The 17,468-nt window shown below is 54.1% G+C and overlaps 1 protein-coding gene across 3 annotated transcripts in view; it reads left to right on the top strand.

Moving 5' to 3' along the window:
- CDH22 (cadherin 22) overlaps window positions 1-15,592 on the top strand; it is an 82,696-nt gene extending 67,104 nt beyond the window's left edge. For 2 of the 3 annotated variants that reach the window (XM_054081608.1, XM_054081609.1), the window contains 4 exons: window positions 1,799-1,920; window positions 2,227-2,344; window positions 10,889-11,140; window positions 12,557-15,592. In XM_054081608.1, coding sequence (XP_053937583.1) covers window positions 1,799-1,920; window positions 2,227-2,344; window positions 10,889-11,140; window positions 12,557-13,095 — 1,031 coding nt within the window. In that variant the 3' untranslated portion in view covers window positions 13,096-15,592. The remainder of the gene's footprint in view (window positions 1-1,798; window positions 1,921-2,226; window positions 2,345-10,888; window positions 11,141-12,556) is intronic. The other variant, XM_054081610.1, reaches the window with a different exon arrangement.
- Window positions 15,593-17,468: the final 1,876 nt, after the last annotated feature.

Here is a 17,468-nt window from a genome sequence, read left to right on the forward strand (position 1 = left end):
TGCATCCCTCCAGATGAGTCTGTGAGAGATGATCTCGAAGGGAAGCTGCTGTGCCCGGGCTCACCCAGGTGTCTGATTTCCTGTGGAACCTCTGTGGCACCATGGCATGCACCATGCCAGTAGGTCCTGCAGAGAGGTCGGCAGCACTGGGCTTGGCTCCTGCTTGCAGCCAGCTCCAACACCGTGGCACATCAGAAGAGGAACTGCTTCTCCGTGTGGCAGTTAAGAAAGGGAAGAGATTGAGTCCTGAGCTCTTCCCTTCTCTTTTTGCCTTTCTTCTGCTTTCTCTTGACAGGGCCTGCAGGGCAATGCCAGCTTGCTTCAGAGCTGAGCAGTGAGGATGGCTGTCCATTTTCCTGCAGGTGAAGGAAGGGTGATGAGATGCTGACATCCTCCTTCTCATAAAGGTTGAACTCTTTTTTTCTGCTGGCCATTTGTGGTGCCAGTGGGAGTCGGGCACCCCCCTGCAACTCCCCCTCCTTCTCTCCCCGAAAGCAATTGGAGTTTATTTCACTGCACCGACATGCCTTTTAAAATAACACGTCGTTCCAGGCTTTTAGTCACGACTTCTGCCTCCCTCCCCCAAAAACAACCATCTAATCACCAGAGCAGCTGGTCTGGGTGAGAGGGAGTGATAACGTGAGAATAGGGTGAAGGCAGCTCTGGGGAGGGGGCTTAGGTTCCTGGCTAATTATGGAGCAATGTTAAATCTCCTCTCCCCTGGGTCCAACCTCACCTGATCTGCAGGGGCCAGCATTAATTTTATAGACAAACGGGCAGCAGCACTCCTGCCCGAGCGAGCAGAGAGGCGTCAGGTCTGTCATGGTTGCAACCTGTGGGTAAAACAAAGGAGATGGAGTACGAGGGAGTTCTCATTTCTGGAAGTGCACAAAGTGCTTCAGAAAGCATTAGGCCCTCCAGAGTGATTTATGATCTTATAGTGAGGGCTTAGTGTACGTTTATGGTGCACGCCGTGGGGTAGAGCAGCACTGCAGTCAGCGGAGCTATAAATGCAATCTCCATCCCATATGCAGAGGAGAGCCCAGAGCAGCACCAGCAGCTGGGAGGGGAGTGGGCTGCGAGCCCCCCAACACTGCTGCCTGCCTGAGGCATAGGCTGAAGGGGGTGAAGGGACTGCCCTAGATCATACTGCATAGCCACGCTATGCCACACAGTAATGCAAAAACCGGTGTCAGTGCGCAAGGGTCAGGTGCCAGGGCAGGAGCCTCGTGCCTTGGCAGGGGCTGTTCAAGCCTATATCACCTGCATATGGCGGAGACGCATGGCACTGCCCTGTGCTCTTAGTTGATACTGACTGTTTCACATCCCAGCTCTGCTCACTTGCCTCTTAGGTGCTGCTGCTAACCCCTGAGGTGTAAGGCTCAGGATACAAATCAGGGTGTGACGTTCTCATATCTGAATTTGGTTGTCCCCTCTTGTTGCTGTCTGGCATAGATGCTCATTGGTGCTGACTGACCCTCATTGTGGGGACTTGCTTGGGGCTGTTCAGCTCTTCCAGGGGTGGAACAGGCCAACAGGAGCATTTTGTGAGTCCTTGGTATGCAACCTAGCAGTTAGGTGTCATTATTGGAAGATGGGTGTGATGAGGCTGAGCGATGCTCTGCAGGCACCGCTGGCCCACAGAGATGGGCAGAGGTGCAGCACCGTGCAACCCTGTGTGCTGGCAGCAGCTGAGCAACTGTGGAAGCCTCTAGATGGACAGACACAAGGAGGGTTTGCTCCCTGCTAGTAGCAGATGGTGTTTCCTGCTGAAGCTCTGCTTCTTTTTTTATTTCAGATAATCACTCACAGGTGTCAAGAGCCTCTCTCCGTATCCGTATCCTGGATGTGAATGATAATCCACCAGAGCTCGCCACTCCCTATGAAGCTGCTGTGTGCGAGGATGCCAAGCCAGGCCAGGTAGCGGGTGTTCCCAGCCCTTCACCTGGGTCTCCACTGGCTCATGGAGTGGTTGCATGCTGCCAGCAGTGCTTTGGACCAGTGCCAGCCTGCTCAGCCTTCTTCTTCTGCCTGAACGTCTTCCCATGCAGCTGTCATCGTGCTGGAGCCACTTTGCTAGTGTCCCAAGCCTGTCCATGGGGCAAAGGCTTGTCCTTTGCTGTGGCAGAAGCTGGTGATGTTCGGCTGGGCTGGACCTTGCGAGTAGGGCCTGTGGGAGGGGCTGCAGAGACAGCACTGGTTCTCACCTCTGCTTTCTCCCCATAGCTGATCCAGACGATAAGCGTTGTGGACCGTGATGAGCCTCAGAGCGGCCATCGCTTCTACTTTGCATTAGCACCTGAAGCCAGCAACAACCACCATTTTTCTCTGCTGGATATTAAGGGTAAGCTCAGCTGCACCCTTCCCTCTTCCGCAGCCTCCACGCTGGGTAGCACAGCTGGCTGTGGGGAGGGAGGCAGGGCTGTGAGCACATGGTCTGTTTGTGCCAGATGAGCTCAGGATGCTCTTGGCACCCTACGAGGCTCCTTGCCAGCCTGAAATGGTGGGACTGGTCAGCTAGCAGTTTGGATTTCCTCGAGGAGGCTCTGTCAGCTTTTTCTCTGCGGCAAACAAATCCAAAGCTCTTCTGCTTCAGTGTTTTCTGGGCTCTCCCTTTCTTGATGCAAAGTCTCCTGTAGGCCAGGAGAGGATGTGGATTTACAGATGAACACATTCCCATTTTGAGCACGATGATTTATCCCTCTTCAAGGTAAATCCAGGAGCATGGGTCGTCTTGAGGCCATTGTGTGGGTGGGCAGCCCCTGTGCCTCTGACTAACAGGAACAGCTTAGGAGTCCTGGGAGACGGAGGAACCGTGTAGCAGCCAGCCCTCGGCTTTTGTGGGTTATGTGGGATGTAGCCAACAGAGCCCAATTCCACATTAGGTGATGGCTCAGGAGTGCGATTCCTCTTTGTTTCCTGAGGCTCATCTTGACCTTTGGGAAATGCAGCTGGGCAGGGCTGGTCTGTTCCTCTAGGAAGCTCTGGGGTTCTTTGCACATCTGAGCTGCGTGGCTCCCGGTGACTCGGTCCCCACCTGCTGCTGTAACCAACAGAATGTGATGCAGGTTTTGCTGGCTGAGCCCTGGCTGCTATTTGGCTTTGCAAACTGCAAGGCCGAGCTGCATTTCTGTGGGTGATAACAATCCAGAAAGGTAGTTATCAGGCTGCTTTCTATTTTTGACTGGTGTTTCAGGCGAATTTAGGTGCTGATTGCAGCAGGGACCCTTGGAGGTACTGGCATCTTCTCCGGCCCAAGTAAGTGCTCTTACTTGTCGAAGGAGCCAGCCCAGATGGAAGCCAGCAGACCATATTGAAATACTCCTTTGGTTTTGGTTTGTTTTTTTGTCTTTAAAAAACATTTTTCTTCTGTTTTTGTGTCATCATCTGTTAAAAATCTGAATTAGTTTATTCTGAGCTGACATAAGATCCTGCTTGCTTGGTTTGGTTCAGCATTATTAGAGGTGATCGAAGTGGGACTTGTAACAAAGAGCTTCAGGCGTATTTGTAGAAGGACTGATATTACTTTGTGTCCTAAAAAGTGTGGCTGTCTCTGACCTGATTCTGCCCCTCCCGCACACACAGGGCAGCTGTTAACAAGAACTTAGCTTCTTATCATGTAAGCAAACTTTAATCCTCTCTAAAATCTTGGCGCTGCCCAGTGATTAACTCCATTCACTTTCTCTGAAGGGCCTTATGAAAATGTGCTTGGGCGTGCTGAGATGCACCCCAGTGTCTCTCCCTGCCAAGACCCCTCCAGAAGCTTGGAGAGGAGGACTGGGGCCGTGCTTACTGCTCTGAGCTGGGATGTTTGCTGTGGTTGGGTTGCCATCCCAGAGCCATCCCTGCAGCTCTGCCTGTCCATCATCAGGGATCTGTCTGGAGTGGCTCCAGCTCTTTGGGGGCTGCTTTGCCGCCAAGTGTGAGTGAGGGCTGACCCCCCTTCCTGCAGCTGGTCTTCACCCGCAGCATCCCAAGAGCTGGTGATGCAGGAGTGCTCAGGACGGAGGCTCGTATGCTGCCATCTCCTCCAGAACTGCTACTCTCTTGAACAGGGCGAGGCTCTCATTGCATGGGGTAATCCTTCGTGCTAAATGATCCCACTAACTTTGCATGTGGTGCAACACTGCATAAAATGAGTAAAAGCTGGCATCACCTCCTGCCTTCTGTTCTCGAGAAAACAAATGCTGTTGCTGCAGGGTTATTCCCGGGGTGGTTGGAGACTCTCCCAACTGCCAAGCGATGCTGTCTTCCACAGCAAGCGCAGGCAGCTGCATGTGCAGATGGAGGCACCTTTCATTTCTAAAGGGTGTGTGTTTTAGCATCATCTCCCCTCGATTCCCTCTCTCCAGCCCGTTGAGTGTTCTGCGTTCTTTCACCTTCACCCCTGCTCTTGCAGGTTCCCTTGCTGTATCCTCCTTTGTCTGCCCCGTGCCTCCCTCTCGTGCATTCACCCCCTAGCACTTCTCTACTCCTCCGTATAACTATCAGTGGTGACAAACTGCTACCACCGGCCCATCTGTTTCTTTGTACAAATTTGTAGCCAGTTTTGAGACGTGATTTATAAATATTGCTTTTGCAGCCAAGGAGTGACACTGATGGATGTCAGCACAGATGGATTCACTGAGCTCTTGCTTAAATCCCTCTTCTTTCTTTTGCTTTGCACCTACTTCCCTCGGTTCCTGCAAGGCAGTAGAAAGGCACTTCGGAAGGTTGACTTGCCCTCAGCATGGCGTGTGCCAGCATCTGCTCAGGAATGCTCGCTGTTAGAGTTCACTGGGCAGGGCTGGAGGCCCCAGCGTGGCAGGGCTGAGGTGGCTGCAGCATGCAGCGAGCTGGCTGTCAGCTGCTAGAGATGCGTCCGAGGCTCCAGGCTGGCTACGGGGCAAAGGGGCTCCCAGCAGTCAGAGCAAAGGTTGGCTGATCGGGCAGACACCTTCTGGAATGGTCAGGGTTGGAAGGAGCCTCTGGAGATCATCCATCCAGGTCACATCTCGCTGGCAAAACTGACCCTGCAGGAGGCTGGAAAAACAGGAAGAGTGGAAGCCAGTGAAGCGTTGAAGTGCAGAGCCCTGTTGCCCAGGTGGGAGCAGAGCCAGGCTGGGTAGTGCAGGACAGCAGAGGAGGATGCTGAACGCTGGCATGGTTCTTCCAGGGCTCCTCGCAGGCAGTGTGGAAGAAGCCTGTGGGGGTTTTAGGGAAAGCCCAGGATAGCTGATGGGGCAGCGTGTCCGTCGGACAAAGAGACTGTGGAATGCCTGCTGGTAAGTGGGCGTCTGGTATTGCTCACAAGGCAGATCTGCTGCCACAATACAGTCATGACGCTGCCACCAGCCCAGAGCCCGCTGGGTCAGGCCCCACCGCAGCCAAAACTGCACAGAGTGGGGTCCAAAGTGCCTACATTTGACATCCACAGCCCTGTTTGGCAGCTCCTAATGGCACATGGAGCTGCCTTGGCTCTGATGCACCGGATCAGAGATACAACTGTAAAAGGTGACTTGCATTAGCTGAATTATAGCTGGTTTGCAGGGATCAGGCTCTCAGAAACAGTGCTGTTTCCTACTGGTATCTCTCTTTCCTTGTTTTTGCTCTGTCCAAGGGAGTGCTCAAGCACTTCCTAATTCATCAAACGAGGGATAAATGTCATGTGGCAACAACAACTCCAGTCCAGAAGGAAGACACCCAGCAAATGATGTGAGATAAGAAGAGTCAAAATTGGGATGACCGACCTTACCCAGGTCCAACTGGTGCCATTCCAAAGGCATTCACCATCCTCTGCCTCCAAACTCACTTTCTGGCCTGAAAAAAAATTGATTATAGAAGGATCAAAGGCAATTAAAGCCTGAAATAACCTTCTCCGAGAAATGCTAATTGCATTGGAAGGCATGGCAGAAAGCATCCAAGCCCAGCAACCTGGAAGGGGTGATAGAGAATATGGAGCAACACATGGAGCTACTGACTCCAGAGCTCGAGGGCTCGGCAAGCAGATGTCTGAACTCTCTGCAGGTCTCATTAAGAGCATGTAATGGGTGGTAGAAGATCTGAAAACTGTAACAATCAAAAGCAAAATGTTAGGATCTGAGGATTGCCTCAGGGTAGAAGAAACCTCTTCCAGGCCTGCAGGGATTCCAGTCTCCCGCGAGCAGCGCAGGTGCTGGTCTGACGGGGGGGGGTGAAAAAGTGCATCCAGTCTCCGAGGGGGCTGAGCAAAGGGTAAATGAGTAGCAGTGGTGGCGTGGCCAGGCACCAGTGAGCTTGGGAGAAGGAAGGGGCAAAAGGGGAAGATTGGATTCTCATTCTACCAGCTGCACCCGCCTGAGGCTGGAGAAGGCTCAGCTCCTCTGGGGAGCGCTTTGGGGCTGTGGGCAGTTCCAGCAGCAGTGTGGCTGTGAGCCTGGCCAGGAGCCCTGGAGCCTCCCCAGAGCTGGCATGTCCGGGCACCAGAGCTGCAGAACAGCAGCCAGAGAAGAGGAAGGCAGACACTTGTGTGGCCCAGGGAATGTGGGAGAGGGCAGGGATAGTGAAACCCAAGCTGGAGGTAGCTTGCTCCCTGCTGGTCCCACCACTCTTTGAAATAGAGAAGGCTTTGTTTTGGCTTTGAAACTGCCGGGAGCATCTTTGGAGAGGGAGTTTGAGAGACTTAATTATTCCTAGTAATGTTACGCTGCCACTAGAGTATATTGTGTCCCTAAACTCCCCTCTTGCAGCAGTTTTGATGGGTCACTGCATATTTGGCTCACACTGTTTTCTGCCTTGTCTGGTGACTTGTTCCTCAAGCAGGTGGATGTGTCATCTTCTGTCTGTCACACAAGGTGATAAGGCGGCGCACAGGATAACATCCCTGTGTGGTCAGGGAGAGAGTGGCAGTAGAAACCTGTTACGGAAACATCAGCTTGTATATCAAGGTGGTACCGACAGTAAATGGTTTGGCCTGGATTTTCAGAGAACGCATGGCACAACCTTCATAGTGGCATGAGTGTAGCACAAAGCACAACCTCATGTGGACTGGCCAGGAGGACAGAAGTGTGGAGCTCTAACCTTATCTGTGTAGGAAAGCTGTGGATTAACGCCTGCTCACATTTCAGTACCGCCTGCTGGGAGATGCTGCTCCTCAACCTCGTGATCCAAAAACTGGACTTAGCAGGAGGCTGCAGCAGAGGAAGAGGTGCAGGAGGCTGCAGAGCCTCTTTGCAATGGCTCAGGCTGTGCTGATACAAACAAACCCATGGCCAGGCGCATACCTTGAGGCAGCTACCTTGGGTCAGCTGTGTGTCGGCACATTTTCCAGGATTCATTTTCCCAGACCTGGGCAAAATTTTCTTTGTTTCTATGGTCAAACAGACTCCGTTGCATGGCAGCAGCCCTGCATTTTCTGGAGCATCTTGGAAGGGAACACAGAAGTTTGTAAGTAACAGAGTTGTAAACACTCAACAGAAGATGGTTGCTGGGGAGCTGTGGGCAGCTGGGAGGAGGCTGATCTCTGCAAAGCTGGGATCTAACTGCCCAGCCTTGGTGAGCAGTGTTGTAGGTGTAGACATGATCTTCCTGAGGATCTCCCCCTGTAGGGAGTGCTTGTGTCACTCCGTTCAAGAGAGAAAATGTAGTTTCATGATGTTTGAAATAGCATTTTGTGGTTGTAATTTTTGTCTCTCTTCCTTAGCACTGAGTCTTGGGTTAAACAGCTAGACCTCAGCCCCCTTCTGTGCTGTTTCTCGGAGCAGAGCTGTCTGTCTTGCTGCTGATATATTTAAGTACTGGCTGCTTTATTTTGACTTTGTGGGTTCGGCAGAGGCAGTATTTTTCCTTCCCCTGCTCAGAGGTCTGGGGGCTCAGCAGCTGTCTGAGCAGTCTTAGCTGAGCTGAGGTTAGTGGCTGCCTTTGCCACTTGCACATCTATTTCCCCTTGATTTCTAGAGTCTGTTTCTAAAAATACAGTGTGCCTTGTGGCAGATCCTCCTCCTGAACAGGAGCTGACTGTAAAGAGAAGGGAGTCGCCAGCCTTCTGCTGTGTTTCCAGAGAGGTGAGGAGCGGGTGCTGTGCCTGCACTTATGCAGCACTAAAAGGGTGCTGAGAGACCTCCCATTTCATCAGACCTGGACCAGAGACTGACTGAGCAGCATGTGGAGGTACAGGGCTGTGTGCACAGGGATCCTCTGAGGCAGGATCTGATCAGGAGCACAGGCTGGCTGCTTAGCTGGTGTGATGGTACCAGTGGAGGCAACCTTCCTGGGCTGAGGGCCAGAGCCTTATTTGCTTGCAGCAAGTGGGTCTGTCCCATTTGTCCTGTGACTTCATCTCCACTGGATCCAGATGCCTGAGGCTTCTGTTTAGCTGGGCCAGCTAGGAGTTAGTCCTGACCTCTTGCTGAGACACTGCATTAATGTTATTTATACAACCCTGCTATGCTGCTGCAAGCTGAAGGCCGGCACGAAATGAGATCTTGTTACCTCTGTGCAAATTATAAGCATAACAGTATTGTTTTCCCTAGTTCATCCTTCGTAGGCAACAGCTTCTCAGCAGACTTCTTGCCACTTGCTCCAGCCTCCCTGCCACCTGGAGGGCTGGCGCTCCACTGCTCCTCCCTGCAGCTCCATGCTGGGGTTGTGTGCTGCTCCAGGAGCCACAGCTGCGGTGGCCGATCTCCAGCAGGACCAGGTGGCTGCCCAGGCAGAGAGGGATGGTGGTCCCTGCCTCGAGTACGGAGAAGCCAGGCAAAGTGTATGGGGCAGAAAGATTGTGCTGTCTGCTGTGGGCAATCCCCTCCCAGGGCTGGTGACACGGCTGCACTTGGATCACATCAGACTGGGGAAGCTTGGGTCAGTGCTGGGCACTGCAGCCATATCTCCCTTCTGAAGCAAACTGTCCCCTCATCGACTCATACCAGCATTTACCTTATTGCTACCATCTACTCTTGAGGATATTGCCTGCCTGAAGTCTGCTGCTGCGAGCAGGGATGAGTGAGGTTACCTGGAAAATTCCCTTAATGGATAAAAGATGCTACATCCAAAGGAAGAGCTTTTCTAGTGACCTGCAGCAGAGTTCTGTGTTCATGAATAAGATCTGGGTTGGAATATCACCCTTGCGGCATTCAGTGCACCCTCTAAATGTTGGCCGGTGTGGTTTTCTGTCTGGCGTTCTTGCCTTTTCCGGATTGAGCTCTTCAAGACAGACCTGTGCTCTCAGGTGAATTGGAAGAGAGTTTTTTTTCTCTGTTTCCTTTATGCTGGAATCCTGCTCTCCCCAGCTAGAGTCCCAAAAGCTCTGCTCTCCCCAACACAGACGTATTCTGGCAACACAAAAAAGGGCTGGGTCCAGAAACCTGATGAAGCAGCGACCGGTATCAGCACTGTGACAGCTGAATACTGTTCTGGGCACAAGCCCCTGCACTGCTCCCTCCGGGCCCAGGCAGCCCATCTTCCTCACTCTTGCTGCACCCAGCTATGCTCGGCTCTGGCATAGATTGGATAGGATTTACCTCTACCCCTGCACGTCAGCACAGCGAGCAAGGATCGCTCAGCTCTTCCTCCTCCAGCCTTGCCTTCACTCGGCCTTTGCTGGGGTTGGATGCGGCGGTCCTGCAGGCAGGTCATCTGTGCCTTTGCCGTTTGTATTGGCAGAGCTGGGTGAGGGCTTGGCACTGGGATCCTGGCAGGCTCTGCCCACACTGTGTGGCCCCCAGCCCTAAGCAGAGAGATGGGCTCTGTGCTCTGCTCTGCCCCACTGCCACCCAGCACCTCTGTCTCTGCCCCACTTCCCATCTGCCTGGGAATCGTCCCTGCCCGCAGCTTGGCGTGTGCCTGCGCCCTGCTCTTGGCTCGCCTCCTGTCCCTACTGCGCCCCGTGTGTTCCCATGCAGCACCCGATCTATATGGCAATTTCCGTGGTGGCAAGCAGCCCAAGAGCCAGTATTAGAATAGATGTCTTTTCCAATCGAAGAGCTGATTGATACAGAAAGGGGCCAGTCTGGCATAAATCAGGCACAGTGAGGAGAGAGTCTGTAGCCAGCAGCACCTTGCTGCGAGGGGGCCAGGCTACATTTTATTAAATAAAGACTGCAGACAGTCAGCAGCAGCTCCTGACATCTGGCCACAGTTGTGCAGCTACTGTTCAATCCCTTCCTGCCTGCTCTGCTGCTGGCAGCAAGCAGCACACGTGAGTAGGGAGCCGAGCTGATTTCCAGTCCCTATTCCTACCCTTCCTGCTCCAGGCCGCCTGTGTGCAGCTGCCGCTTGGGTTCATCGCTGGCGTTGGGGGTCCTGGAGGGGCCCATGAAGTGGCTGTGTTAATGGGATCGTAATGGGTTATGCTGTGCCGGCTGAGCTGCTGAAACAGCAGGGTTGGAGCAGACAGAGAGAAGGATGGCTGGCTCAGCCGAGAGGCTTGGAGGGACCTCTGCCTATTCCTTGAGAAGTTACAAAAGTTCCTAGGGATATTTGGCCCTCTGGCTGAGGCAGGACCCTTGAACAGTGGCACTTGGGTTTGGAAGCAGTAACTGCTCTTGTAGAGTCAGTGCCATCTGCAGACACTGTGTGCTGCTGCTCCTACATCAGGTTTGCTGTGCCCTGGGAACACAGTAGGTGAGATGCTGGGCTGACCCGAGGTGCCTGGTGAAGCAGCATGTGCTGGAGTAGAGCTGGCCGCCTCCAGGCGCTCAGGCTGCCGAGGGGCTACTGTGCAGGGAAGCCATGAGCTTGCTGCCTGCTCCCCTGTGATGGAGAGGAGGGAGGCTCTGTCCCCAGTTTGGGTGTTTGCTGGAGTTAGCGCACAAACAACTGCTGTGCACACAGCAGCAGCCCACCAGCACCCCAAGTGTTAATCTCGAGTGTGAAGGAGCTCACGATTATGCTGTGGGAATGACTTTGCTGTGGGTTTACTTGTTCCCTGCAGACAACACAGCTGCGGTGCACACGCAAAGAATGGGCTTCAATCGCCAGGAGCAGGATGTGTATTTGCTCCCCATTTTGGTGGTGGACAGCGGCCCCCCAGCCCTCAGCAGCACAGGAACTCTGACTATCCGTATCTGTGGCTGTGACAGCAATGGGGCCATCCAGTCTTGCAACAGCACAGCCTACGTTGTATCTGCTACGCTGAGCCCTGGTGCCCTCATCGCGCTGCTGGTGTGTGTCCTTATTCTGGTCGGTGAGTGCCTGCCTGTCCTATGATCTTCTCCTGTCCTATTCCCTCTCCTTTCCATCCAGCATCACACAAACTAGCACAGGTGGCTGCTGTGGGCATGGGGCAGGCTCCTCTGCTGCCTCTCTCCTTGCTGGTAGCCAGGAAGCCCCCTGCCAGTGGGGGCCCAGCAGGGAAGCTCCCATGTTTGCCCCAGGTCCTGCTGGGCTCAGCAGGGCAGCCAGAGCGGGGCTCCCTGGGCGCAGGCAAGGCGAGCTGCTGCCCAGAGGAGGCTGGAGAGTTGCTGGCTTTCTCTGTGCCTCCCTAGACAGCAGCCAAGAGCCGCTCGTGGGTGCTGTGCCATGCTCACAGCAGGCATCCTGCAGCAGCCAGGGCATGTGTGCACCCCAGCGTGGTGGCCAAGGGCAGCAGGTGTGGGGCATGTGGTTGTGCTCTTACCTGGGAGCATAAAGAGGGTCAGCGCTAGAGCATGCATGAGTGTGTAAGCCTAGACATGGAGCTGGGATCCACGCAAACCAGAGTGTTGCCCAGGTCTGCACTGGTGCCCTGAGAATGCTGCTGGCTGGCACTGACATATTGGCATGAGCTGGTGCCGGGCTGCCATGGCATGGTGCGAAGGGAAGGGAGGTGTGCGTGTGGGAAGGGGCTCAGAGAGGGGTGAGGTGGTGCTCTCAGGTTTAGCCTAAGGCAGCTGATGGACACTGCTGCTGAAAGTCCTGCAGCATCACTGCTGGCTCACAGCTGGCTCTGAGGGTTGTACGGTTATCTGCGGAAGCCAGTCCTTGTTCAGTGAAGGCTTCTCTCCTTGGCACAATGCTGCTCCCCGTCTTGCTGTGTCTCCATTTAGAAAACCCTTTCCCACGGGGTGCACTGGTTTCATTTTCCAATGCAGCGCAAACAAATTTCTGCCTAATTGCCCAAACGAGTAAAGTGCACATCGGTGCTTTAAAGGTGATGGGATGAATGGATGATGATCTAGGACACAGCTGCGGCTCATTGCTCAGGCTCTGTGCCATCTGCTCCACATTCACCCTCCCAACATTTGGCTGCTTCTGTGATTCATGCACCCCTTTTTCCTATTCATCTTCTGCAGAATCCATCCGTTTGTCTGTCCAGCCATGTGTTCATCCATCTGTCTGTCTCTCCTGCCTCAGTGGTTGTTCAGCATTGGAAAGGAAGCTCCTGGTCTGCACTGGAGCCCAGGCAAGCCCCTCTCCCAGCCAGTAACACAGCACAGCTGCTACCTGGTGCACCTGGCTGATTGGAATGGGCTGGCATGCCGGTGGTCTCGGCTGCACGGCTCCCCGTGACGAAGGGTGCTTTGCCTCTGTTCCCTGCTGCCAGGCACGGGTGGGCCTCGTTCTGTGGGATTGTGGCTTCCTCAAGCCCCTGCACCCGTCTGACCATCTCTTCCTTTCCCAGTGCTCGTCCTTCTGATCCTTACACTGAAGCGACACCATAAAAGCCACCTGACGTCTGAGGATGACGAAGACATGAGGGACAATGTCATCAAATACAACGATGAAGGTGGGGGTGAGCAGGACACTGAGGCCTATGACATGTCAGCCCTGCGCAGCCTCTACGACTTCAGTGAGATTAAAGGTGGTGATGGAAGTGGGGGACCTGGAGAGGGAGGCCTGAGTGGAAACCTGGCCTCTGAGCTCCATGCCCTTCCGCAGTGGGTGCAGAGCCCGGACCTGGACTTCTCCGTGTTCAGAGACTATATCTGCAAGAAGGTGGAGCAGGCAGACGAGGACCTCTCTGTGCCACCCTACGACTCCTTCCAGACCTACGCCTTTGAGGGCTCGGACTCCCCTGTGCCCTCTCTGAGCTCCCTCAACACCTGGTCCAGCGGCTCGGAGCAGGACTTCTCCTACCTGGGGGGCTGGGGGCCACGCTTCCGGCAGCTGGCAGCACTCTATGCTGGGCGCAGGGGCGAGGAGGACAGCGAGGAGTCCTAGCCATCCTGCCAACTCCTGGTGAGGCTCCCGACACCTCCTGGACTGAGGCTCTGTGCTGGGTTCTGTGGGTGCCGGAGAGGGGCTGTGCTGAGGGGCCGAGAACGCTGGGCAAGTGCTCCTCTACAGCATCTCCTCTTTGGGGCCTCTACACCCAGACGGAGGCTGGAGCGCCCATAGAAGCTGCTGCGGCTGGCATAATCTCCTTCATACCCATCTCCATTAAAGCACTACACATTAATTTAAGAAAGTGTAATTCAAGAGAGTTTGGAAGGGTTTTTTCCCCCCACAAATTATCATTTAAATAGATCTGCTCAGTGAGCCCCGTTCAGGAGAGGAAGAGCAAACCGGGAGCCTTTTGTTGTCTAAATTGTTTTTGTCACTCCAGTCAGAAGATTTGAAGAGCTTTGATTTCTTTTAGAGCTTTGCTTGCAGAGGGAAACAAGCTTTTAACTTCTGTTCAGCTTTTTCCCCCTTGCTTGCTTTATGGAGTCCTCTCTTCTCCCCGGCTCCTGGCAGCACCTGGCTGCTGGTGCGTTGGAGGGACCGTACCGCACTGCCTGCAGGCTCAGGGGTCACGTCCTGCACGGAGCGGCCGCTGCACTAGAGCTCACTTCAAAACACACTTTTCCTCTAAAGCTGCAATTGCTTTGCCTCTCAGTTCTTAGACCTTTCCTGTGGTTATCAAAGATGCTTGTGATTTGAGGGGGCTCTCCCTCCCTGCGCAGCAGATGTGGTGTCCAAGCTCCTGCTGTGCCCCATGGCCCTGGTGATGGATAGGGACGTCCCACGCACTGCCAAGACACAGAGCAGCCGTGTTGCTGGGGTCACTGTTGGAGGGGTGCGGAGCAGTGGTCCCCGGGTTGGCTCTGGCAGCCCCTCGAGGTGGGCCAGGCTCTTAGCCAAGTGCTGGCTTCTTACCAAGTGGCATGGGCTGCGCAGGGCAGCAGGTGGCACGTTGGCACACCTGGGCTTCTATGGTGGGGGGAGCTGTGTCCCCGCTAGAGGACCATGCTAGAGGGCATGACAGAACCCTGAGTCTCTGATATGAAGGGATAAATCCTGCCTACAGCCAGCTGACAGCAAAGCATCACCATCGGCAGTAGAATAGCCATCTCCAGGGCATGTGTGTGAGGCCAGATCCTGCTGGCACTGGTGCGTGGCCAAGCTGGTTGCTGCAGGCTGGGCAGTGGGTCTGACACCTTGGGATACCCTGCGTGTCCTTGGCATGGTGCCCTGCACAAAACCTGCACAAGCTCCCTCAGCAGGGCTGTTGTCTTTGCACAAAATCCACGGTTTTAAGCGGAAGATCTGTAGGGAGCCAGTGGGATGTGGCATTGCTCCTCGGGCTGCAGGTGATGCTGATGGAAAGTGCTCAGTGCCCTGCACCTTTCCAACCCTGCTGAATTCCCCCCAAGGTAAATTGAGCAGCACTTTGAGCAACGCCCTCCAGCAGTTCCTCAGTCCAAGCTGGGTCATGCAGTTCCTTATCTGTTCATGTTGGGAAAAAAAAAAGTCAATTGTATCATTGATAGGTAACTGATAAGGTCTCACAAAGTCTTTCACATCCTGGGCTTCTCATTGGGTTTGTCCTTTTAGTTTAGCCACAGAGAGTGTTTTCTATCCTTGGAGAAGGTTTTAATGTAAATGTACATGCGTGCTCATTTTTTACTGTTCTGCTTCCCAGCTGCTGATGTTGGTCCTTTGGCTGCAGACAAGACCTGACAGTGGAGATGGGCAGGACACGTCTTTGCCATGGTTCCTGCCCTTGGCTGCTCCTGCCCTCAGCTGCCACGGTTGCCCACATGGGAGCCATAGCTTGGCTTTCACACTGGGACTGGGAGCTGTTCACGTCTCAGGGTCACTCTGGTCCCCGCTCCCAGAGGTGGCAGGTGCCCCACTGCCAGCACTTATGCCCCAGCGTGCTGCTGGTTCACTGTGACAATTCTGGGGAGGCAGTGGGACCCATGGGCTGCTTTGCGCTGGCCCTTGAGTGCTGGGTCTGGCCACGCCACCTCAGGCAGGTGATGCCCCGAAACCCGGAGCGGGAGAATGGAGAAACCCCTCTTTTTCCTCAGGAACGTGTTTGTGTTTTCCCTCCGGGTTGAAGAGCTGTGCCCACGCCCCTGCAGAGCTGGCCCTTCCTCTAGCAAAAGTCTTGTGCACTAGCAGGGCTCTATCCGTAGGAGATGGGGTCTGACAGGATACGTGTTTAGCAACCTTCCCACTGGGTTTGTTTCCATCCCTGACCAGCCAATCCTCCCCAACACGCATGTACGCATGCTTGCGTTTTAATTTCTATCCCACGTGTAAATACGGGAGGAGTGCGGTGCCGAGCGAGCCGGCCACTCCGCACAGCACTGCCCTGCACTCCCTGCCCACCCGCACTCGGCAGGAGGAGCTGGCAGCTGCCACAGTGTCAGACGGAGTCACTTTGGTTTCCTTTCTCTACCCAAATGAAATTAGGAGGTTGATGTCCTCACCCTTGTTATTTTTTCAAGGTCTTTCTAGGACCTGGAAATAAATTATTTCCTTGTCGTCTAGCCTGAGCCTTATTTGCTTATTTTGTCTTGTTTTGTTTCCTCACATTGCATTGCCAAGTGGTCCCATCAGCGAAGAAATGACACTCTAGCCTGACCACAGATAAATCACTTGCTCTCGTTTTTCTTGGTAGCCAGGGACTGGGGAACGAGCAATGCGTTAATGGCAAACGAGTGTCAATGTCCCCGGGCCCCAGCAGCCTTGTCAGGGCGCGTAGCTGCGAATGCTGTGGCACCAGCGGGTGTCGGCACGCTACAGAGGACTGGATGTGGCTCACAGCTGCTGCTCGGCACACGGAGAGGGGGCTGTGCGCTAAACTCTGTAGTGGCATCCCTTTAGGTCAGCAGATAGCAGAGGTAAAATTTAAACCTCTCCATAAAGTGACAGTCATTTAAATAGCATCTTGCAGTCCTCACTCTGAAACAGGCTTATTGATCCCTGAGGTCTTTTAAGTGTTTCCGTATCCTTCACCATCCCCATGCCTCTTCTCCCATTCTGTTCCCTTGATCATTCACTAAATGTTATGGAAGAAGCATCTGGTGACCTTTGATGACGGTAGTTAGAGGGATGCTGTAACAGAAGGGAGGAGTCTTGAGGCCGGAGGGTTTTTCAGATGCATAAGGTGTGCTGCCAGGCCTTGACGTAAGCACTGTTTTCCTTTTCACAGCTGAAGCGAGTGCCTCTGTAGCTGCCAGCCTTGAGGAGCCCTTTTTGCGAGCATCATCGGCTGCCCACACACAGTGAGTGTGTCAGCAGTGCCCTCGCGGCAGGATGCTCGGATGTCTTGGACACACTGGGCAGTTGCTGTTTGCAGAGAGCTACTGACGGTTGCTCTGTTTGCACCCCTCCTTTGCAGCCCAGGTCTTTAACAACAAGAGCTGTCACGTTCCAGCTGCAGTCAGTGCAGGGATATGGTCTCTTGGAATCCAACTTCAGGCACTGAATTGAGCAGCCCAGCTACCCTGGGACTCTGGGGATCGGGTGGGCTGGATTGTCTCAGGAACTCCCCGTTGATAGAGGAAGCACCTGCAGTTGCTGTGCTCCTGACCGAGGAGGTAACAAGTGCTGAGGATTGAGTGTGATGAGCCTCGGCTGTGCAGAAGGATTTGCTGCTTCATACTGTGGAGGAATTCAGAGAGCTCAAAGCAACAAATTGCCAGCCAGAACCAAACCCTTAACTACAAAACAGGAGGATTATTGAAAGCTCTGATTGCTGAAGCATCTGTGAAGATGTTTTAAGAGTTCCATGGCCCCTCAACGTAGCCCCCTTTGAGAAAATTTCCCTACAGCAACTTCTCTCTTTCCTCAGCAGCTACACAGAAGCCTTAGGCTCCTTGGAAGGCAGACCAAGGGCGGGTTGATCTCCTCCTTGCTTCTGCAGGAAAGTAGATGGGTCCAGTGACCAGACAATCTCAGATCCACAGGCTGAGCTGGCGGGCTGGACAAAGCCAGGGGCAGCTCTGCTGGCGAGTGTGGAGTGAAGATGCTTCTTGCGGGTCAGTTTTCTCACATCAGAGCCAATCCTAGGGGTGTGGAGGTGGCAGCACCATGGGCCAAGGCCTCCCAGCTCATTAACAATACCCATGCAGTGGGTGCACTGAACAGGCAGCTGCTGGGCAGAGCAGGATCACGTAGGAGCAAAGCAGCTGCGTGTGGCGGTGACTGCTGCAGGAGTGGAAGGCAATGGTGGTGATCAGGACCTGGCCAAGCTGTGCCCTGCGTGCTGACACCTGCAGCTCTGCGTGTTCCTTTGCCTGAAGGAAGCCTGCTGCAGGTCAGAGCAGCGCCAGTGGAGCTGCGTTGTCCGGTGGTATTGCCAGGGCAGCTGCTCGCTG

Source organism: Cuculus canorus, chromosome 16 (genome assembly GCF_017976375.1).
Source record: "Cuculus canorus isolate bCucCan1 chromosome 16, bCucCan1.pri, whole genome shotgun sequence".
NCBI lineage: Eukaryota > Metazoa > Chordata > Aves > Cuculiformes > Cuculidae > Cuculus > Cuculus canorus.